Source organism: Tasmannia lanceolata, unplaced genomic scaffold, assembly GCF_043159265.1.
Source record: "Tasmannia lanceolata isolate RefF3 unplaced genomic scaffold, GAP_Taslan_0.1 ptg000013l, whole genome shotgun sequence".
Lineage (NCBI taxonomy): Eukaryota > Viridiplantae > Streptophyta > Magnoliopsida > Canellales > Winteraceae > Tasmannia > Tasmannia lanceolata.
This window is the reverse complement of record NW_027518690.1, coordinates 13585826-13609582: the sequence shown is the minus strand read 5'-3', so window position 1 is coordinate 13609582 and position 23757 is coordinate 13585826. Positions and strand designations below refer to the sequence as shown.

Genomic DNA, 23757 nt, shown 5'->3' with positions numbered 1-23757 from the left:
ACCCAGCCATTCTTCTTTTATATGGTGTCAGCCGTTATAGTCCCTTATTTTTCAAAAAATACACTACAGACCACACTATAAGATGATCCAAACCGTCCATGTGATGGGCCGCAACGTAAATGGGCTGTGCCTAAAAAATCATTCCTTTAGGATGATCCTAGCCCTCTGATCTGCATTTATGGAACCTCTACTCGAAGGGCTAGGATCATCATAGGGAAATGATTCTTAGGGAACAACCTATTTGTGTGGTGTTCCATCACATGGAGGGTTTGGATCATGGTCCGTACAGTACTTTTTGAAAAAATACGGGACTACAAGAGTTCACACCAGATAAAATCTCGTAAAACCTAAATAAGAAACGGTAAATCTGTAATTTTACTCATCCCAAAACCCTACAAAAAAAACCCACATCTTGGTTTTCAGTACTTGAACAAAAAAATGTCATCGGAAGTTAGTCCATGCGAGGACCGCGACGGACAGATCTCCGTCCAACAGCTTCCAGACGAAAACCCTAAACTTCAAAACCCTTCTCCTCCTATAATTTCAGATTCTCAGACTCAGGAATGGGAAACTCGAGCTCGAGCCTGGCTCTCGACTCTGCCCATGAGTCGGAACATAATGCCGAGCCAGATCGACGCCTGGTTAGACTCCAATTACTCTTCCCTCCCTGAAGAAATCAAATCCCTCACTCAATCCGTCCTTCACAACCGCATGCTCGACATTCATAAGTCCCTCCGTCGCCTTAATCAGGTCCAGTCCGTCTCGCCCCTCTTCTTTTTTTTATTCTCACACAACATGCTTTCTAATTTCTTTTTTTTTTCTTTTTCTGCACATTTGATCTTTTTTTTTTTTTTTTTTTTTTTTCACAAAGGGCACTGATAGTCTTGAAGAATAAAATAAGAGAGGGGAAAACTCTCCAAATTTCTATTATTTAATAGGGATTTGCTAGCGTCCATCACAGAAAGTATGAAACTTCTCCCCTTTTACTATCATAAGATGCTATTTGTTAGAGTGAAAGAAGAGAATGAGAAGAAAAAGGAAGAAGTTCTATTTACTCCCCCTCCCTTTAGTATTTATATAAAGAGAACATACAAAGACCACTATGCCCTTAGGCTATCCAATACACCTTCTAACACTCCCCCTCAAGCTGAAATGTATATATTGTACATTCCAAGCTTGTTACATATGTCACTCAATTTTGTATAGCTTAAGGGCTTTGTGAACACATCTGCTAACTGATCAGCAGATCTCGTGAAAGAAACATGAATCTCGCCTCTTTGTATCCTTTGGCGAATGAAGTGGCAATCAACCTCTATATGCTTGGTTCTCTCATGAAAGACCGGATTGGTAGCTATATGAATTGCAGCTTGATTGTCACAGTACAGCTGAGCTGGAGCAGATGAAGAGAAACCAATCTCTGAAAGGAGAGAACGTAACCAAATAAGCTCCCCGCTGGTATGAGACATAGCACGATACTCTGATTCGGGACTCGACTTGGAGACTATGTCCTGCTTCTTACTTTTCCACGACACTAGATTGCCACCAACAAAGGTGCAATATCCAGTGGTGGATCTCCTATATGCTGGAGATCCTGCCCAGTCTGCATCATAGAAGCCTTCTACCCGGGTATGACCATGCTTCTTGAATACGAGTCCTTTCCCTGGTGCTTCTTTCAAGTAACGAAGAATCTGAATCACTGCTGCCCAGTGAGAAGTACGGGGTGAGCTCATATGTTGGCTGACTGAGCCAACAGCAAATGATATATCTGGACGAGTGATTGCAAGATATATGAGCTTATCCACCAATCTCCTATATCTGCCAGGGTCATCTAATAAATCTCCTTCTTCTGGAAGGAGTTTCCCATTTGGGTCCATGGGAGCAGACGCATGTTTCACTCCAAGGTGACCTGTCTCCTCAAGAAGATCTAACTTCCTTTTGTTCGGAAGAAAAGGAAGATCCGGACAAACTAGATGAAACGGAAGAGATCCGAGTGAATGGAAAGGAAAACCTTAAAGATAAAGAGGAATTCTATTTTTGGTTTGAAAATATTTCCTCTGTGAGAGGGAGAGACCTCTAGTAGAATATGCAACCTCAATGCCAAGAAAGTATCTGAGACGACCCAAATCTTTAGTTGAAAACTCTTTCTGCAAGAAGGTTTTCAACCTGCGTATCTCCTCTGAATCACTGCCTGTAATGATGATGTCATCGACATATACTATCAATAACACACAACCAGTAGTGGAATGAAAACTGAAAACGAAGTGATCAACTGCACATTGCTTCATGCCATAGTGCATGATAGCATCACTGAATCTTCCAAACCAGGCTCTAGGAGACTGCTTGAGACCGTATATAGACTTCCGCAACCGACATACTGAGGAGGACATCTCCCCCTGAGCAACATACCCAGGAGGTTGCTCCATATACACCTCCTCAGTAAGCTCACCATGTAAAAAGGCATTCTTGACATCTAACTGATGTAGAGGCCAGTCATGTGTAACTGCAAGAGATAGAAGAACACGAACAGACGGAATCTTAGCGACCGGCGAAAAAGTTTCTAAATAATCAACACCAAAGGTCTGAGTATAGCCTTTTGCCACCAACCGCGCCTTAAGGCGCTCAATAGTACCGTCAGGTAAGTGTTTGACGGCATAAACCCAGCGACAACCAACTGGTCGAGCCCCAGGAGGAAGAGGAACTAACTCCCATGTCTGATTGGCCTGGAGGGCCTCCATCTCAAGATCCATGGCCGCACGCCATCTCGAATGATCAAGTGCAGCTGGTAAAGACTGTGGCAAAGAAACAGAGGACAAAGAGGAAACAAAACTCCGAAATATCGGGGTGAGAGAATCATATGAAATAACAGAGGAAATAGGGTGAGCAGTACTGTGAGAACGAGTACGAGAAGCAATGGGAGAATCTGAAGTAGGAGTAGGAGAGATAGGTACCTGAGAAGTGGGGGGTGTGATCTCCAGCTGCAAGGATGATGGCGCAGGCGGAGGAGGATGAGCTGTAGATCTCGGCCGACGAGGATATGTCTGCGGAGGAGCGGGAGGAGGAGCCTCAGTAGCCTCAGGAGCCTGTAGTGAAGAGGAGGGATCACAGACAGGAATAGTTTCAAGAACTAATACAGGAGGGGAGAGGAGAGGAGCCGGAAGGGCGGGAAGGGGAAGAGAAAGGTCCGAGTCAGGAACTGTGGAAGGAGTCTCATGAGAAGATACAAAGTAGGACTCAGACTCGAAGAATGTGACATCGGCAGACACAAAGGACCGACGCAGGCAAGGACTGTAACAGTGATAACCTTTTTGGGTACGGGAGTACCCAAGAAAGATGCATCGTTCAACCCCAGGGCCCAGCTTATCAAAGCCAGGACCAAGGTGGTGAACAAAACACACACACCCAAAGACCCTAGGGGTGATAGGAAAGGGGTCATGACCAGGGTATAACACAGCAAAGGGGGAAGAGCCACCAAGAACCGAGGATGGAAGCCGGTTGGCAAGGTGACATGCAGTAAGAACAACATCACCCCAATAGCTCTTGGGAACTCGCATCTGAATAAGAAGAGAGCGAGCCCCATCAAGTAAAGAGCGCATCTTCCTTTCAGCCACACAATTATGCTGAGAGGTGTGAGCATAGGAAGACTGGTGGAGAATACCCCGACTGGAAAGAAAAGCCTGGAACCCATGGGTAGTGGAGAAATATTCTCTAGCATTATCTGTGCGCAAGCATTTGAGGGTACAATCAAACTGATTTGTAAGCTCAGAATGAGAAGTACGAAAAGCAGAGAAAACCTCAGAACGATCGTGAAGCAAATATAGCCAAGTCATGCGAGAATTGTCATCAATGAAAACAACAAAATATCTATATCCAAAAATAGAAGGAGTTCTCAGGGGACCCCATACATCAGAGTGCACTAAAGCAAAAGGGTGCGAGGCCCGACTAACAAGCCTAGAGGGAAAAGACACACGGTGGTGTTTTCCAAGTTCACAGGCCTCGCACTGAAAAGACTGAATAGGAACAGAAACTATAGAGGTGTGCCGTAAGCGCTCAATGCATGGACGACCAATGCGGCAGTGCCACTGGTAGGCGTCGACAGAACTGTGTAAAATGGTACCGGGGAGACCTCCATCCAGACGATACAACCCATCTACCTCACGTCCTTTACCAATCGTCCTCCCAGTCGCAAGATCCTGTAATAAGCAATAAGATGGATAAAATGAGACATAGCAGTTAAGATATTTAGTGAGCTGACTGACTGAAAGTAAGTTAAAGGGAGACTGGGGAACACAAAGCACAGAGGAGAGGGTAAGACCAGGGTAGGGAGAGGTACTACCTGTACCAGAAATGGGAGTAGTATGGCCATCAGCGAGGGTCATAGACTGAGAGGAAAGAGGGTGAAAAGACCTGAGTGATGATAGAGTACCTGTCACATGGTTCGAGGCTCCCGAATCAATGATCCAGGAGCTCGAGTTACTGAGAAGAGAGGCAGGAGTGCTACCTGGCTGTGCAAAGCCAGCACTGGGAGGATGGGCGGCCAAGCGTAGGCGCTGGAGCTCATCATAGTCGGCCTAAGTGAAAGACGGTACAGTTGGGCTGGAGCCGGAGGAAGATGCTCCAGGATCAGAGTCTTCCAGAGTAGAAAGGTGCGCTGATCGCCCGAACTGAGATGGCGGCGGGGGACGACGCTCAGGATGTAGCACATAACAGGTCTCATCACGGTGGCCCTCGCGCCGGCAATGTGTACAATATGGACGAGGTCGGCCACCATATCCCCTGCCACTAGAGAAATCCGTATCCATGGTACGTCCGCCACGGCTAGAGTCACGGCCACGGCTTCGGCCAAACGTCCCACCACCACGGGCAGGACGATCTCCTACTGCATATGCCTCGGTAGCATGACCATAAAAAACAACAGGAGTAATAGAGGCTCCACCTAGACACTGTTGTGCCCGCTGATAGACCTCCTCGAGGGAAGGCATAGTGCCAGAACCATAAGAACCATAAATCTGCTGGCGAAAAAACATAAACTCGGGGCCCAAGGTCTTGAGAAACTGAACAACTCGAAGCTGATCCCGCTGTCGAGCGGCGACGGCTAAGTCTGTCGTCAAGGGCATAAAAATGTCGAGCTTCTGACAGTGAGAGACGAACTGACCATAGTATGTAGAAAGAGGGGTGTCACCATGCCGAAGATGCATCCACTCAGAATATGTGGCACAAATACGGGAGAGGTTACCGACGCATGAAAACATAACCGCAGTATGATCCCAAATCCTCTTTGCAGTCGGAAGCTGCATCATAGTCCCTGAAATCTGTGGGATCATACTCTGCCAGAGTAAACTACGGATATGAGCATCATCCGTTTCCCACTGCTCATAAGTGGGATCCAAAGCCGCAGGAGGGTCACGACGTATGGTGTAGACCTTCCTTTTGGCAATGAGATAAACTTCCACCGCCACTTTCCAATTCATGTAATTGGAACCATCAAGCTTGACTGTAGTCATCGGGAGGAAGGAGGCATCACCCGATGAAGGGGAAATAGGGGTAGAAGAAGAAGAAGAGGCTGTGTGTGTGAGAGGGATGCCCGTCGAAGGGGTTTGCCCGAGAGAGGGATTTTCTATAGTAGGAAGCTCCATAGAATGATGAAGATGAAAGAGACAACACAGACCACGTCAAAGCAAGGGAGAAGAGAAAATGAGAATGCCTCTAGGGCATAAAGGGACCACTATCTGTGGCGAGAGAGTGTGTCGCGGCTCCGACGAGCTTGAATAGAAAAAGAAGACATAGTAGAACCTCTAGGGCATATACGTAGCCGCGAACGAAGAAGAAAAAGAGATAGGAAGAAATTTAGACCATAGAGATAAAGAGGGGAAGAAACTTAGGATTGTTAGGTTAGATTGGAAGTTTAGGAAGGGGAAATTTAGGGTGGGAGATTATTTGGGAAAGAAATGGAGGGGAAAGGGTGGTGGAGTGTGGCAGAGGGTTTTACGGCAAGAGGGGCGGGAGGGGGGGCGTGAAGGTGAGGGAGGGGCGAGAGGTGAGAGAGGGGCGAGGGACAGGTTGGGTTGGGTTGGGGCGTGAGGGAGAGAGGGGCGAGGGTTGGGGCAGGGGAGAGGGGTGAGGGTTTGAGAGAGAGTGGGAGTGGGAGAGGGGCGAGGGTTTGAGAGAGAGAGGCGGGAGGTAGAGAGTGGAGGGGCGGGAGGAGAATGGAGAAGAGGGGCTTCTCCAAGGTCCCTAGGGCACAAAACCCGTAGGGCTCTGATACCATGTTAGAGTGAAAGAAGAGAATGAGAAGAAAAAGGAAGAAGTTCTATTTACTCCCCCTCCCTTTAGTATTTATATAAAGAGAACATACAAAGACCACTATGCCCTTAGGCTATGCAATACACCTTCTAACACTATTATTTAATAGGGATTTGCTAGCGTCCATCGCAGAAGGCATTTCAAGGATGGGTTGTTGCACGTGAGAGCAGCCACACCTGCTCACTTTTCAGTAGATTTTGTCTTCACTCATTTGGATTTATTAAAAATACATTAGAGACCCAATTCTAAAAGGATAAAAAGTCAACTTTCTAGTTCTAGTACAAAATTCGAAAAAATCGGTCTAGGTCAAAATCTTAACTTCCAAACGATATGGTATTTTTTGCAATTTAAAAAATTCATAAATTCCATCATGTCCAAATATTATTAAATTCTAAAAGCCTGATAAAATAAACCCTCATGATTTGGTCTCTAATTTTTTTTTCATCTTGTCAGTCACTCAACACACAGGTCAAAATAGGCATTTCAGCTGATAGGGATTTTCCTTTGAGTAAATGTTGGATCTCTTATATATTTGATTCATTTAATTATTTCTTATATATATATATATATATATATATATATATATATATATATATATATATGAGGAATAAGAGTGTGTGGTCGACCGCACCTAAGGGCCTAAACACATGGGTCCCACACTTATTCTAGTGATCAAAACCATTCATTTGCAAGGCCCCATCATAGATAGGGTGTGTACAAAAAATCAGCTCCATTGGATCATCCTAACCCCTCCAAAAGTGGACGGCAAAAATGGGCAGATTTGTGGCAAACAGTGTCTGTCCATTTTGCCCTCCACTTTTGGATGGGTTAGGATGATCCTATGGAGTTGATTTTTTGTACACACCCTATCTATGATGGGGTCTTGCAAATGAATGCTTTGAGCCATCCTAACAATGTGGGCCCACATGAGTTTTTGGCCCTCAACCGCACCTAAGCTTGGTGCGGTCTAGCGCACACTCTTATTCCTCATACATATATATATATATATATATATATATATATATATACATATATATATGAGTTAAGTGAAGCTACACATACTTGTAGCTAACTTAGCTACACCGACGGCTTAAAATACAGTGGGCCCACATTATTTGGGTGATCCAAACCATTCATTTGATAGGACCTCACATTGATAGGGTGTGCCCAAAAAATCAGCTCCATTGGGTGATCTCAACCCTTCAAACTGTGGAGGCAAAAATGGACAGATTTGTGAAGGTTTTTACACGTCCATTTTTGCCTCCACAAATCGTAGGGTTGGGATGATCCTATGGAGCTGATTTTTTGGGCACACCCTATCTATGTGAGGGCCCATCAAATGAATGGTTTGCATCACCCAAACAATGTGGGGCCCACTGTATTTTAAGCCGTTGGTGTAGCTAAGTTAGCTACACGTATGTTTAGCTACACTTTTCTCTCTCTCTCTCTCTCTCTATATATATATATATATATATATTGGATTTTTTCATATTTTAAAGTATTATAAAAAAATTTCCCTTGTCATAGTGGAACGAAAAGTTTCAATCGAAATCAGAATTGAATAATCAAAATTGTCGAAATGTTCCGTTTCGATTGCCAAAACAAAATGATGAATGAAACGAAATTTACAATTAGGGTTGGAACACTTTACCGTTGCTCCGTCCAAAATTTTGTATGGTTGAGTTTGAAGAATGCCCTAATCCGTCATGGATGACTTCCACGATTTTCCGACTTTCTTACGTATCCAATGATTCCAAATCTTTGGTACCCTTACGAGTCAACTCTCGAGTCGAGTCGAGTCGCTGGGCTTTCGAGGCGAATCGCATGGTTGACTCACCTCTGTTGTAGACTCTTACTAGTCATTTGGTGACTCGAACGAGTCGCTATGAGTCGATTCGGAAAAATAATACTCTTACGAGTGGAGTCGTTGGGCCTAAGCTTTTTTGTTTTGATGGTTAAAAAGGTGGAAGTTGGAACTTAGAACTTAATTATTTTTTTGCATGCAAATTACAAGCATATAATTATTTATTTATTTATTTATTGAACGGTAAGCATATAGTTATTTATATTTTTGGTTTAGTGCTTTATCTATGTGCTATTTGGTTATTTTTTTACATGCTTCATCTATTGATATATTGTTATATTTTCAACTAAATTTATGTTCTTGTCAAAAGCTCTTATGAGTCACGAGTCATAAAATTAAGAAATCGAGTCACGAGTCGAGTCACGGGTTAACAATTATGGTGCTAGTTATGCCATGCAACGATGACCGATGATCTGGACGGAACTTTTCGTCACAATTAAAACAATTACCCCTTTGATTAATAGGAGGTCCTTCTTCATTAGTATGAGAAGATGTGTTCTGGTGCGGTTGTGTGGGAATGGCTCTCGTAGATGAGTGGAAGCTAATTTTTCTGCTTGTTTCTAAAGAGGTACGGGAAGGCTTGGCATAACGAACTCCATCCTAACCATCTACACCCCCCTCCTCCACAAACCTTACTCTCCCTCCCAATCCTAAATCTAACACTCTGATAATTCCTCACTTCCCGATATTTTTAGGCGGTTAGCTTCTGCCAAAGAGCATTCGTTTGTTACCGATCTCCATAACCACTTTCCAAGGAGAGCGACATTACAAGTGTGTAATTTGCCGATACCTAGGCCCCCATTTCTTTTGGATTTACAATCCATCTCCCATCGAAAAAGATGTTTGAGCCACTTTTATTTTCATTCCCTTCCCATAAAAAATTCTTCAGAATCCTCTCAATCCGATTCACCACTTCCTTAGTGATCTTGAGTAATGACATAAAATTAGTTGGAAGATTAGAAAGAGCCTCCTTTATAAAAGTAATTCCCGCGTATAATCTCTTTCAACCCGCTAACTTGCTTTCACTTATCTCCACGATAGGGGTTCAAAAGCTTGATGACGGGAAGCCATAATAGAGAGGAAGACCTAGGTAAGAAGTGGGAAAAAACTTCTAACTGATTAGGATTGGGTAGTAATGGGAAGTGGACATTACCTAGACTGCATTATGCTTTTATTTTTGGAGCACTACATATTCATTTTTGGTTGACAAGTGAATACGTTCACATTCTTTTTTTGTCTTCTTGCTTGGCCCGACTTATGGTAATAGATGTGAGACCCTTTTTATTTTGGATGGCGTAATAGATGTGAGACCTAATGTTATATTTTTTCGGCATTCATCTATGGCCAATTTATCAAACTTCTCTATGCATTTCTTTATTAGACATTTAGGTATTTCCTAGTTCACTCAATTGTGGTAACCCCAGGCTGATCCGAATTGCAATGTGCGGCTTGTGCCAAATAAACAATCGTCTGTATGTAAAAAAACAGAAAAAGATGTTTTGTGGGCATTACAAATCGGTTAAAAATACTTGGAGAAACCTTGGGGAAAGACAAATGCGCCTCCTGTCTTATAATGAATGTAACACCAAGTTCATGCCTCAACTGGAACCAACCGGATTGAAGATTAAAGTTCCATGGTCTGTCTTAGAACTGAAGTAAATTTGAGATCTGGTTGAGTGAACTCTACTGGGTCAAGGCTCGAGTGAAGCTTTCCTTATGACCTGATTTGGGCTGGACGAAACCAATAAACTTGGGAAACTTGAGCCAATTCTTGAAAGTCTCTGTTGAATCGTAACTCCCAAAATATTAATGAATGGTTTTCTTGTGTTTTTATTGGAAAAAATGGGAATTTGAACAGCTCATTCAAGTCAGCTTCCTCCATTCGTTAAGTCTTTTATTTCATGAAATGAAATGAGTCAACTTGTACGAATTTGAGTCAAGGTGGAAAAATTTGTTTCTAGGACTTTGGAGATCTCATTAGCTCTCAATAACTCAATACTTGCAATCTGTAGAGGTCTCATGTTCTTATTTACACTTTAAAGAAATATAAGACATGGCTATCAGTTCAAATATTTTCCATGAGAGTGCATGTGAAGAAAGCGTAGCATTGTTTCCTTAAGTCATATCATACATAGTGCTCATTTAAGCAAAAGTTCTTGAAATAACATTTGTCAACGAAGTAATATATTTTTCTTTAGCAATCAATTACTTTTGGTTGTTGGTACAGGTTGGACCTCCTCAAGCTCGCTTTCAACGCACTGATCAATGGATACCCGTGTATTCCTGGTTGGAATCGTTGAATACAAATGAGGTGGTTAAATCTAAAGAAATTGCTGATTGGCTATCTGAAAACCCTAGAGTCAAAGATCAGTTGTATTCAAGACATTCTCGCTATCATTTGATGCACTACATCCAAAAATGCCATCTAAAGATGTTGAGGAGAAGAGAGAAGTTGAAGAAGGTATAAGTTATCACTTACATTTCACTTATTTTTTTCACTACTCTTCTTTTATTCTTTAGTTAATTAATCTAGTGATTGACAAGAGGTGCATTGACTAGGTCTCACACCTATACAATTTATTGATCTATGCTGTGTATGACTAGGATTCCAAAATCTATGTTTGGGACACGTATGAGTGGTCTAAGCAAACTAGCAAAGTTGTTGTAGACATACTAATACTATCTCGACTTGCAGGATTCATTTGCACAATGTAATTAGTATCCCGAAATAGGTAATCACATGCGACATTCATTTGTTAATACTTTTTACTTTTGAAGATTCAATATGTACTCCTATTGCTTGTATATGCGTATGTATGCATATAAGGGGTCGACATACCATGGCGATCTTTTAGTACCCCGCGTTGCCTCGACAGTTATGCCATGATGTCCCTTGGAGCATATATGCGATGGATAGACTCCAATAACCATGTCATATTTGTTTGCTTGAACAAACAAAATTTCTTTCTAAAAGAAATGCCTGAAGCCCCCTAAGATTCAATACTACAAGATAAAAATGGAGCAATAAATGTAAAAGGCAACTTGATGCTGAATCATGCCGTGCAAATGCTTCAGCTCATTCACCAATAAAGTAAGAACAAGAAAAGTATGATGGAGCTACTACATGAGCCCCTCACCTCCTCACAAAACAAAGCCTTTTTGTTATATTAATTTTGGGTGGGACCATTGTATGCAGTATGCACATGATACTCTTCAGTTAAGCTGCCCAAATTAATGGAAAATTAAAAATCTTAAGGTGGTGTTGAGATTCTATAAAGATATTTTCGAACGTGTAAATTTTGCTTAATTTGTGCCATGGGGGCTTGTGTGGATGAGGATGTGAATGCCTTGTGTTTCGGCCAGGGCAAGCTCCCTAATATGTAACTTGGGCTGCCTTTGGGTACTGGTTGACCATCCGGATGTTTGCGGGATTCAGTCTTAGAAAGGATGGAAAGAAGGTTACCCAGTGGAAGCAGAAATTGTTGTCTTTGGGTGGTAGGATTACTCTAGTTAATTTGGGCCCCACTATATTCTTTTTGGTTTACTTGCTCTATGTGTGGGTTTAGGATTTAGGATTTACCATTCGGAATTTATGATTGTATGATTTAGAATGAGCCTTATTATTTCAGATAAGCGCGACAATGCATGTAATTAGGTTTTCGATAATGTTAAACTGTTATGGATGATTGTCTTTCTTATGTGATAGTTTCTAAGTGTGTATTTGTGCTTATTTCCTGAAGTTTTATCTTAAAAATTCTATCATTTGCATATATTTCCATATGTTAATCATGATTTTATATGATTTTCACTATTTCCTACTCTGCTTTTTACGAGTTAGTAAAGAAGTTATAGTTTGTGTGAGGCATTCTTATTCTGTTAGATAATCACTTTCGGGGTTGAGGGTTCTATTGAGGCACCTTTATCAGGCGAAGGTAGGATTAGCCAGACAATACTTGTTTGATTTCCAGGGAAATGAGGGATGTCATCCAATAATGTAATTAGATTTCTGCCTGAATGAAGGATGCCAGCCAAATAGTGTAAATCAATTTCCCCATAATTTTTTTCAGCTGAAACCGTATACACCTGCAATTGAATTACGCACATCCAAATGACCCCTTAGTGCATCACTCCTGCTTTGAATCGTTTGAATTTTTAGACCAGTAGGGCCTTAAGATGCCTGAGTTGGTACCTTTTTGTTGCTACTCACTCTTCCAAATCCCCTCCTCATCCATACCTACATGTTTTCATAGCTACGAGTCTATGTACTGTCTATGTGTATGGGGCCTCATCCATATAAACTTATGATTGCATGCTATATGCTTATCTGCTCTGCATAACTATGCAAACAAATGTGGTTAAATATTGCATAAGTTTTCATTGCTTAGAAATCTGCACTGAGTTCTTCAACTTATAGTTGGCACGATAAATAATTTCTTTTGGACCATATTTGTCATTGTGGGTCGGGAGTTATCTTCCGATGTTATTATGCATGAACATGCAAACTAAATTGAGGATGCGTGATAAGTGGATGGTCTTAAAGGGTTTCTTTGTTATCATTCATAATAAAATTACTTCCTTCTGCTTTTTAATTTGTCCAGCTTTGGAAGTTCTAACTGTAATGGATTATATATACATGCATGCATGCATACATACATACATACATACATAATGTATTTTTTGAGTGCAACATCTTTCTTTCTCAATTGATTATGTCGTAGTTATAAATTTCTCTTTAGTATCTTGATAATCACTTGAAGGGGATTCCGCTTAATGAAATATTTTTTTGCTTATCGGAACAGGGTGCTCCCCTCCGCACTGCAAGGATTCCTATCCAAGTCCGCAATAATAGGATGACGACACTAGAGGTTCCTCTTCCATGTATGGGGCTGTCTTTCATGTTATAAATTGAACCGTTCCTTTTTTCCTACAACGTTTTTTGACATGACTATGTAATTATAGGATGCTGAGATTTATTCTATTTTTTCCATTGCTTTTTCTAGAGTGGTAGTGCCATAATGCAGTGGTTCTTTTTAATGTACTATTGCACGACTGTTTGCTAGTCTGCAAGCTTGTTGGTTTCCCAATTTGCCTGCGCTGCCTGCCGATTATGACCAAGTAGTTTGTCATCTCCAACATGGGGGTTCTGATCTGAACTCTAGGATGGTCTACCTTATCACTTTCCTGGTCACAGTACTTATTAGAAGTGCTTGCTCAATTTCTTGATGCCATCTCTTAATCATTTATAGAATAAACAAATTAACAAAGAAGCAACTATTCTAATACCCGTTCGATGATCTTCATTCATACAGGAAGAAATAAACTATTAAAGTTGACAAACCACCACAAACATCACCGGCACCTCTAATCTGAATAGATTCTAGTCAAGCCAGTACACAACATTTCTAGCATTTGGAGGAGCATTTCATGCCATAAAAACCAAGGGAACAACCCTTTTTTTACTGATTCATCAGAAAGGAAAAATACAGTAATTTTTTTATTTCCTTGAAAACGACATGAACACTCTTCAACTGTTGTTAAAATTTTTGATCTTACCGATAAATCGAGGCTCATCAGGTCTCCTTAGCTATATAGATCTCACATGATCTGTGTGGCTGCTGATGTCAGTATCACAACCGGGCAACACTAAGAAACGGGCTTTTTAGCCATAGAGTCTTCAATTGATTGCTTTTTATGTCTTAAGTATGTATCTTGGTTTATCGAGGAATATATTTGACGATTTTTCGACTTATTGAGGAATATTGAGTGTTCCTTAAGCTGGCCCGATGGCAAATTTTTGGTGTGCCATGGACAGGATTGATGTTATGGCATGAGATGCCTGGCTCGTAGTTTTTTCTTTGTTTTTATATTTTTCTATCTGCTTTTGTTGTTTGTTATGTCGCAGCCCTCTTTGTCTTTTCTTTTTTTTAAAATCTCACTTGTTCAAAAAAGTATGTATCTGGGGTTTGATTCGAAGTGGATGAAAGAAGAAATCAAGTTCGAGAGATTTGATGCTAATAGTAAGTAAGATGAAATAAAGAAGCAGCTATGATTCTGGGAGGAATGGGTTGACTAGTTATACTACTCTCTAATCGTTTCATTAAAACCCTAAATCCAAATTTACATAAAAGAGACAAGTGCACTTATATATCTAAGTGATGGAAATTAAGAAGAACAGTAATACTCTCATATAATGGGTAAAATATTTCTCAAGAAAACGACACTGTCAAGTGAAAATTCTATTTTGAATTTGTACCATATCTGCCATACATAGTCATTGCTCCTTGCTCTTGGTTGTTTTTTGTTAACTTGTGTAGGGTTTAGGAAATATGTTGGGTAAAGGAAAATTCGCCTAATTATTGTCTCTGAGGGTATCAACTATAAAAGAATAAAATGGAATGCCATCTGCCAATCAAGTATGTCTCTTTCTTTGATACATTGTATGTGGCATTGATTGAGTGTCATATCTTATTTAGTAGGGTATGCTTTTTCCTGGCTTGTTGTTTGCAATGGAATGTTTTGGTTTGGACATCGTAAATTAATGCTGAAAGAAGGGTAGTGATATTCCTCCCCCCCCTAACTGATATCGTTAGGAAATACAAAGGGGTGGAGGAGCCACCGTTAACTCCAAAAGGCTTAAAAGCTAACGATTTCTGTTGTGTGTGGGGGGGGGGGGGGGGGGGGGGGGGAAGAATTGTATGGATTTACAAAATTCATTTCAGGGCTACAGATGATGGAGATCTGTTATTGATAAGGTTGTTGTGATGCCTTGATGGGTCTAATCTTAGGATAATTATTTGCAGGCAAATTTTCAAGCGACTTATTAGAAGATAATTCCATATCTTCAACTAGAAAAAATGAAGCTTTTCTCAGATTTGACCTGTAAGTGAAAAAAATAATATTTTTGCTATTTTTGTTTTACTCTGCTTGCCTTCACACTTACTATTTGATATGGTGTAGTTTAACAGATCTGCAGAACCAGCTGACCAACCTCCTTTCAAGACAGAGACAAGAAAATACCCATCAGTTATCTGTTGCCAGTGAGAAGGAAGGAAATATCAGAATTGAATCTGGCGGTGCATCTCATTTCCAGGATGCATAAAACCTCCCTGTTAGAGTCAAGGCCTATATCACCAATAAATTTGAAAAGTGGGAGGAAACCAAAGAAGGGTGTTGACATAATGACTCCAGCATCAACTGGTAGGCATCTCTCCTCATTTGGCGGGATCTATGAAAAATCTGAATGCCGTTAAAGTGGGCTCATCATGTTCACTATTTCCACAATATGGGTTTAGTAAACTCAGCATGTCATTGAACGTATTTAGGACAGGCCCAAGTTGTATTTTGCATATGTTGGAGTTGGACAACCCTGAACGGCGTGTTTTCTAACTACCCCCCTTGATCACACACATAAACAGACCTTGTGATGTAGAATCTTCTGATTTAATTTTTCTTTTTCTTGTGAACCACTATTTTGCGAAATTATCTAAACACTAATTTTGGTTTTTCAGTGCTGTTCTTGAAGCTACATTGTTGTTAGTGACTGATATGTCTATCGAAGGGGTTTGATGGTCCTAGCATCATTAATAATTTAAGTATGCACATAAATGTTTTCTACATCTGATCTTAGTGAATATATATATATATATATATATATATATATATATATATATATATATATATATATATATATCTTTTCAAAAGTTCTTTTGTGAATACATTGGTTAAAAGGAAGAAACATTTTTGAGTTAATTGAGAACAAGAAAATAATAAATTTTAAATGAACTAAATGAAATTAAAATGTTAACAAATGCAGTTACTTGATGCAAAATCTGTACTGATGTTATATTGTCCTTATCTGTTTTTCTCATGCGATCTATGGGTAGCATACGGATGTCGATTAAATGTGTATTTTATCATTCTTTTGTTGTAAAGTGGTACTTGATTCATTCTTTATTAACTATCAGGTTATTTTAATCCTTTTAGTTATGCAACTGAAGTGAAGTATTTATTATCTAAAGAGTACGATAAGTTCGGTATTTTCGTATTCTGTAACGACCCGATTCCGTCAAGTCGCTACGAGCAAAAGAACAACGCAAAAATCATGGGATTTTTTTTTAGATAATCAACAACCACGACAAAAATCTTATTCCAAATTAAATAAGTCTACCATAACAAGAGGTCATTTCAATACTCATACTTCAAATGAAAAGTAAAGTTTTAATCACTAAATTTCAAACTAAAGGAAGTCCCGACAAAATAAAAATAGAAAATGACGTAAGACGTCATAGGGTAATAATCCATGAAGCGAACTCTCCGATCACACGATCCCTTATCCCAAGGTTTCTTCGTTTGCAAATGCTCCGCCATCTAAGGCCTCAACCCCTGTGGTGGAGGAAACAACGTTAGAGCAGGGTCCTCCAGAGACCGAGCGGAGTAAAATGAACAATATAAAAGGGCATGCAATAATAATTCAGATCCTTAGCAATCATCTAGAAGCAATAATAAATAACTGGAGAATAAAACTACGCCATCTATATCAGTATAAATATGAATGAATGACAATAATGAATGATATGTTATGTGTGCATTGAATATGTAAAATGAGACAGCACTTTTTCCAAGTACATCCGGCTTTTCCCCAGTTTACTTTTCTGTCAGTTCTTTTCTGACTTTCTCCTTTTTCCCGATGTCCTTGCCGCACGGCTACCCACTACCCCTGTCTAAAGGTAGTGGCGTTATGGACTCGGATTTCGGTCTCGTATTTAATGCCGAGCCGTTTCGGGGATACTATCCCTTTGGATGGTTTGCCAACGAAAGGCTGTACACGCTTCTCGCGTTGGCCTTTGGACCCTAGGTCCCAGGATGATACCACCACACCCTTAATTTCCCCTTCACTCTCCCCATGTAGGATAGCAATTAGGGATTTTAAGGTACGTTACCTTTGCCTTTTTTTTCTGCATCCTTTCGCATAAAGGTTAGAAACAGTTTATTATTTATTTCATTTCAAGTAAACTAGTATAATGAGCTATACAGTTATCACAAAGAAAATAGTATACGTAAGATTACTTTACAAGAAACAAGTTATATTGAAACCATTACAATACAAGGTCTAGCTGTCACCTGCCTTGATTTCTGAGTGTGGGGACAATGCTAGGTCTCTACTAGTCACACAGAAAGGCCCCCTGAAAGTTTTATATATCAAGGGTGTTAATGTAGTACTTTGGGAATTCCTTCCTTATTTCTAATATTTTACACTATCATACGTTCTTTATTTTGCAGGTTTTATCAACGAGGGTTTGGGCGTGACGGAGATCTGAAACCAAGGAAAGTGTACTAGGTCATTGATTGCAGATTCTGCGGTTAGCCATTTTGAAAGGGGTGCGTGCTTATCAAATGAATGCCAGGGTATTATGTCTATCAATGAAAGAATGTGAAGGGGTGTCATTATCAAAATGATAGAGATGAAAATCAGCACCTTTGCTTAAAATTTTGAGACAAGGCTATATTAATCAGATAAAATTATTAGTATAAAATAATGCTGAAAATCAGCAACTTCTATTAAAATTTTGGGAAAAGACGAACTGAGATTATGCCATTATTAATACGAAATAGTGTTGAAACCAACAGTTATTTTCATAAAAATTAAAAGACAAACCTAATTTGTGCCAATATAAAAATATAATAATGCTAGAACAACCTTTGGGAAAAACTTAATTGTTCAAATATCTAACTATTAAAGTTATCTATTTAGGAACTAATCCAATTACTACTACGTACTCAAATGCTGCTATCCCTTATTAGTAGCTATAGGGAAAATATCATATTTACAGTTTACTTCTCAAATAGACTTCTAACTGTTAAAGTCTCTTATAATAACTTTTGGGAAATTAAAAGTTCCTTATATATGTTTCATTTGTGACAATAAAATATAAAAATGTTGGAACAGCCTCTGACGCATGTCTTTAGAAAAGACGAATAAACTAAAAGGGGTGTCTCAAGGGTAAAACGAGGTGCATAAGTATATATAAATTACTTTATTTATTTTTCCCTTTTTTGTATCTTGCTTCCTTTGTTTACAGCATCCCTATATTTATTTTAACATAGGTGTGGGTTTTGCAGGTGTTGGAAAGTAAGATTGGGCATGGAAGAAATCTTGGAATAAGATGGTCGTGAGCAGACCAATGGATCTAAAATGAAAAATTTTGCATATAAGCAAGGGCTTTTTAGGGTGTGGCTCTGAGTCAACATGAAATGGGTTTTAAAGAAATAAACAAAGAGGGTTCCATTGTATATAAGGTTGGGGATGCAATTCCATGGCTTCAAAAAGGTTTGATGAAGAAGTTGCCATGGAATTGAGGGTAGTTATTGATCAAGGACTTTTAAGTAAACTCACAATAAACATACCTCTCGGCTATGGTGAATGGTGAAAACGAACTAGCAAGGTGGGTTCCCGGCCAAGAACAAGGATATTGTGCCCGAGCCTCTCTCTTTATTCCTCTCGCACTGTATTTCTTTCTCCTATTTTTTTTTTTTTTTGATCTTAACAATAAGGCAGTGTAGCTAATTTGGTGGGATTTTAAGTTTCAAAGCAAGGATAGGTGGTCCCACAAAAATGTGCGTTCCACATAAAAATCTTGAGTTTTGCCCACGCTTCTCTCAATTTTAGAGATCGTGATTTCTCTCCCCAAAATTTCCAACTGTCTTTCCTTTTTAACCTTACTAACCTTCTTAACTTATCCATCATATGACCCTAGTCACTTACCCTAATTATGCATATTGAATGGCTTTTGAATGTTAGTTTAAATTAACAGCAAGACATACTAAAACATTGGATTTTTAAAAGGATCTTCAAGTGGGCCCACTCCTTAAGGAAAAGTGCACATGTTTTCCCACAAGCGGGAAAACGTGGGACTCTCCACTTGCTATTTATTCTCCACTTTTAAGTTGTTTTTCCATGTAAAATAATTTTCAAGGAAAATCCTATAATTACTAGCCATTTCATGTATTTACTGAATTAAATTAGGGCCCTTGATTCTCAAATCGTTTGATCCAAGATAATCAAGGAAGGACGGAACAATCACTCTTGAGAATCGATCCAAGGCAGATCGATAATCTCGACCCTCAATTTTGATTCAATGGTTTAGAATTTACAGTTTTAAAAAAATAACTTTATAGATGAACGAGGGTAGTCGCTACATTCTACCCCCCTTAAAAGAATTTCGTCTCCGAAATTCCTCTCTCAATTCTTTGCTAAGGGTAATTACATCAAGGGTTACACAACAAATCTTGATATGGTACTACCTAGCAATGATTGCAAACATAAATGGTATCACTAAATAACTAAAGGCGTACCTCCAAATAACTCTGGAAATTTTTTTCTGAATATCAGACTCGCTCCCAAGTAGCCTCCTCGACGCCATGGTGACGCTAAAGTACTCTGACAAGGGGAATCGACCTGTTCCGCAAAACTCTTTCCTTGCGCTCTAGAATGCGCATGGGTCTCTCCGAAAAGGACCAATCACCATGAAGCTCCACCTCATCCTCCTCTAGCACATGAGAAGGGTCGGGATGATATAAACAGAGCATGGATACGTGAAATACGTTATGCATCCGCTCAAGGTTTGGAGGTAATTCCAACTCATAAGCTCGAGATCCAACTCGCTTAGAGATGCGATAAGGCCCGATGTAACGAGGGCTCAACTTACCTTTCCTACCGAACCGCATAACCGCTTTGAATGGCGAGATTTTAACAAAAACCATATCTCCCTCAGCGAACTCGAGCTCTCTACGCTGCTAATCGGTATAGCTCTTCTGCCTACTCTGAGCTGCCTTTAACCTCTCTCTGATCAAGGTTACTTTCTCAGAAGTTTCTTCCACCAATTTCGGCCCAAGCAACTGCCTCTCACCAACTTCAACCTAACACAATGGTGATCTGCAAGCACGACCATAAAGAGCCTCGAAGGGAGCCATCTGAATACTCTGCTGATAGCTGTTATTATATGCAAATTCGACTAGGGGCAAGTGTCGCTCCCAGTCTTCCCCAAAATCGAGAATACAGGCTCTCAATAGGTCCTCCACAATCTGGTTAACCTTCTCGGTCTGACCATCCGTCTGAGGATGATAGGCAGTACTAAAATTTAGCTTCGATCCCAAAGCCTCTTGCAACCCACGCCAAAACCTAGAAGTGAACCTGGTGTCCCTGTCTGATACTATAGAAGCAGGTACTCCATGCAATCTGATAATTTGTGCCACATACACCTCAGCCAACTTGTCCAAAGTCCAAGTCTTTTTCATGGCAATAAAATGTGCAGACTTGGTGAGACGATCAACAATCACCCAGATGCTATCACAACCGTTCTTGGTTTTGGGCAAACCCATGATGAAGTCCATAGAAATGCTATCCCACTTCCACATGGGTATCTCTAAAGGCTCTAGAGTGCCTCCAGGTTTCTGATGCTCAATCTTTATTTTCTGACAACTCAAGCATTTCGAAACATAGCTAGCCACTTCTCTTTTCATTCCGCTCCACCAGAAGTTTCTTTTCAAATCATGATACATCTTGGTGCTACCCGGGTGAATGGTGTAGCGAGACTTATGGGCCTCATCCAAGATACTCCTTCTCAGATCTTCTTTAGCTGGCACACATATCCTGCCTTTAAAGTACAAGTAACCGTCTGCCCCAATTGAAAAGTCTGGTCTGGAATCTACCTCTTTCTTCAACCTGACCAACTCTGCATCATCTGCTTGAGCCGCCTTTATCGACTCCAAAAAGTCCGACTGAACTCAAAAATTTGCTAAGATTGATTTTTCACCCACTTTACAAACACCCAATGTCAAATCTCTAAACTACTCAAGGAGTTTCCACTCTTCCATCATCAAGCATGCAAGTCTAGCACTTCCTTGCCTACTGAGAGCATCGGCAACCACATTGGCTTTACCCGGATGGTAGCTCAATGTAAAATCGTAGTCCTTTAAGAACTCAAGCCACCTCCTCTGGCGCATATTTAATTCTTTCTGATCAAATAGGTATTTGAGGCTTTTGTGGTCCGTAAAAATCTCAAACTTCACACCATACAAATAATGATGCCATATCCTGAGCGCAAAAACCATAGCTGCCAATTCTAAGTCATGGGTGGGGTAGTTCACCTCATGCCGCTTCAACTGCCGTGAGCCATATGCAATCACCTTCCCATCCTGCATAAGTACACAACCTAACCCCTTTATGGAAGCATCGCTATAAATAACAAAATCCCCTCCTTCAGAAGGGAGGACAAGTACAGGCGACGAAGTCAACCTCTTCTTCAATTCCTGGAAACTGAGCTCACACTCCTCCGCCCAAATAAACTTGACATTCTTTCTAGTCAACTTGGTCAGAGGACCAGCCAATGTAGAAAACCCCTCAACAAATTTTCGATAATAACCGGCTAGCCCCAAGAAACTCCTGACCTCAGTTGCGTTAGTAGGCTCTTTTCACTGCAACACTGCCTCTACCTTAACTGGGTCAACTGAGATGCCCTCCTTAGAGACCACGTGACCTAGGAATGTCACGCTCTCTAACCAAAACTCACACTTGGAAAGCTTGGCAAACAAGTGATTTTGCCTCAAAGTTTCAAGTGCTCTCCTCATATGCTCTGCATGATCTTCCTTGGACTTGGAATAAATGAGAATATCGTCAATAAATACTACAATGAACATATCTAAGAAGGGTTTGAAGATCCTGTTCATTACATCCATAAAGATGGCTGGAGCATTAGTCAGCCCAAATGGCATTACCACGAATTCAAAATGACCGTATCGGGTCCTGCAAGCTGTCTTGGATATGTCCTCATCTCTGACACGCAGCTGATGATACCCTGATCTGAGGTCAATCTTAGAAAAGTGACAAGCTCCCTGCAACTGGTCAAAAAGATCGTCGATCCTAGGCAAAGGATAACGATTTTTTACAGTAACCTTATTCAGTTGCCGATAATCGATGCACAAACGGAGGCTGCCATCCTTCTTTTTAACAAATAAAACAGGAGCACCCCATGGCGAAGAACTTGGCCTGATGAATCATTTCTCAAGCAACTCAGACAACTGCACCTTCAATTCTTTCAACTCGGTAGGTGCCATCCGATAAGGTGCTTTGGAAATGCGTAAGGTCCCTGGCTCGAGGTCAATGGTAAAGTCGATCTCCCTGTGGGGAGGCAACTCCGTGAGATCCTCTGGAAAAACATCAAGGAATTCACTCACCACGGAAATATCAGCTGCTGATAACCCTACACCATCATCCTCTTTCTTCACATACGCCAAGAAACCTTCACATCCTCTACTTAACATTTTTGGGCCCTTAATGCAGCAATAATTTTGATTTTGCCAAGGCGCTTCACACGCTCAAACATGAACTCTTCCTCTCCGGGTATTCTAAACACCACCACCTTATGGAAACAATCCACACTGGCGTGATAAGACGCCAACCAGTCCATGCCTAAGATGACCTTGAAGTCATTCATATTCAACAATACAAGGTCTCCCAAAAGCTCATGGTCACCAATTTTAATTATACAACCCTTACACATTATGTTAGTAACTACCACATCGCCTACTGGTGTAACCACTCTCAATGGATGCAGTAATGGTACAGGAGATAAAGCTAATTCTCGAACAAAATCAGGCGATATAAAGGATAATGTAGAGCCAGAATCAAATAAAACGTGAACAGATATACCATTAACGAGAAGCTGACCTTCGATAACTACATCAGATGCCTCGGCGTCACGCTGACTCAAGGCAAAGACCTGATTAATAGGAGCTGGGGGTGCATTTATTCCTTGAACCGGTATGTGATTTGGGTTTCCCCTCCACTGATTTTGCTGCTGCGGCTGGGGTGGAGGTCTAGGAGGAGCCTGCTGCTGCTGTTGCTGATATGGCTGCCTAGCATACTGCTGACGCTTCTTCTTAGGGCAATCCCTCTGCTTATGGTTCGGATCCCCACAATTGAAACAGACGTTCATTGTTTTCCAGTAGTGGCCTGAATGGAATTTTCCGCAAAGAGGGCACAAGGTCTTGGATTGCGAACCACCATCTGTTCTCTGCTTTTTGAGTGGAGGTCCCTGATTCTTGCTAGCAATTGATTGAGATCTAGCTATTTGTACTGATTTCCCGCAGTCTTCCGCCACTTCGGCCTTCTCACAGGCCTCGGCTAAGGTCCTAGTACCAAGGTTAACGATACTCGCCTTAATGGAAGGGCAAAGACCGCTAACAAATTTCCGAACCCGATCTACCTCCGTAGCTGCGTATCCAGGTGCAAAACGTGAAAGCTCTCTGAACTTGGCTCCATACTGAGCGACAGTCAATGCCCCCTGCTTTAGTTCTGCGAACTGCCCCGCCAACTGATCTTTTATGCGCTCCGGAAAGAACTGCTCATTGAAGCGGGACTTGAGCTGTCCCCAAGTTCTAGACAAGACTGCAGCATAGTTCTGAACCATAGTCCGCCACCAGACACCCGCCTCTCCCTTCAGTAGGAAGGAAGCAAGACGAATCTTCTGAACGCTAGTGCACTCCATCACGGCAAAGATCCCCTCTACCTCTGTAAGCCAATGATCTGCCGCTTA

The 23757-nt window shown here is 40.9% G+C and overlaps 1 protein-coding gene across 2 annotated transcripts; it reads left to right on the top strand.

The window, feature by feature from the left end:
• Positions 1-378: 378 nt before the first annotated feature.
• LOC143889847 (ribonucleoside-diphosphate reductase subunit beta) lies at positions 379-18709 on the top strand. 2 transcript variants are annotated; one of them, XR_013254957.1, is made up of 7 exons: positions 379-750; positions 10392-10625; positions 12964-13042; positions 14965-15043; positions 15122-15361; positions 17444-17542; positions 18284-18709. XR_013254957.1 is itself a non-coding variant. In XM_077394220.1 (5 exons), the coding sequence occupies exons 1-5, from the start codon at positions 439-441 to the stop codon at positions 15261-15263; spliced, it is 846 nt and encodes a 281-aa protein (XP_077250335.1). In that variant the 5' UTR covers positions 380-438; the 3' UTR covers positions 15264-15671. The 2 variants fall into 2 exon arrangements, 1 of the variants encoding a protein (XP_077250335.1); XM_077394220.1 differs by lacking the exons at positions 17444-17542; positions 18284-18709 and having other exon boundaries at positions 380-750; positions 15122-15671.
• The last annotated feature ends 5048 nt before the right edge of the window (positions 18710-23757 follow it).

Coding starts and splice junctions, on each gene's coding strand:
- LOC143889847 (XM_077394220.1), top strand. CDS start 439: ATGTCATCGGAAGTTAGTCCATGCGAGGACCGCGACGGACAGATCTCC. Junction 751..10,391: donor CCCTCCGTCGCCTTAATCAG/GTCCAGTCCGTC, acceptor TTGTTGGTACAG/GTTGGACCTCCTCAAGCTCG. Junction 15,044..15,121: donor GCTTTTCTCAGATTTGACCT/GTAAGTGAAAAA, acceptor GATATGGTGTAG/TTTAACAGATCTGCAGAACC.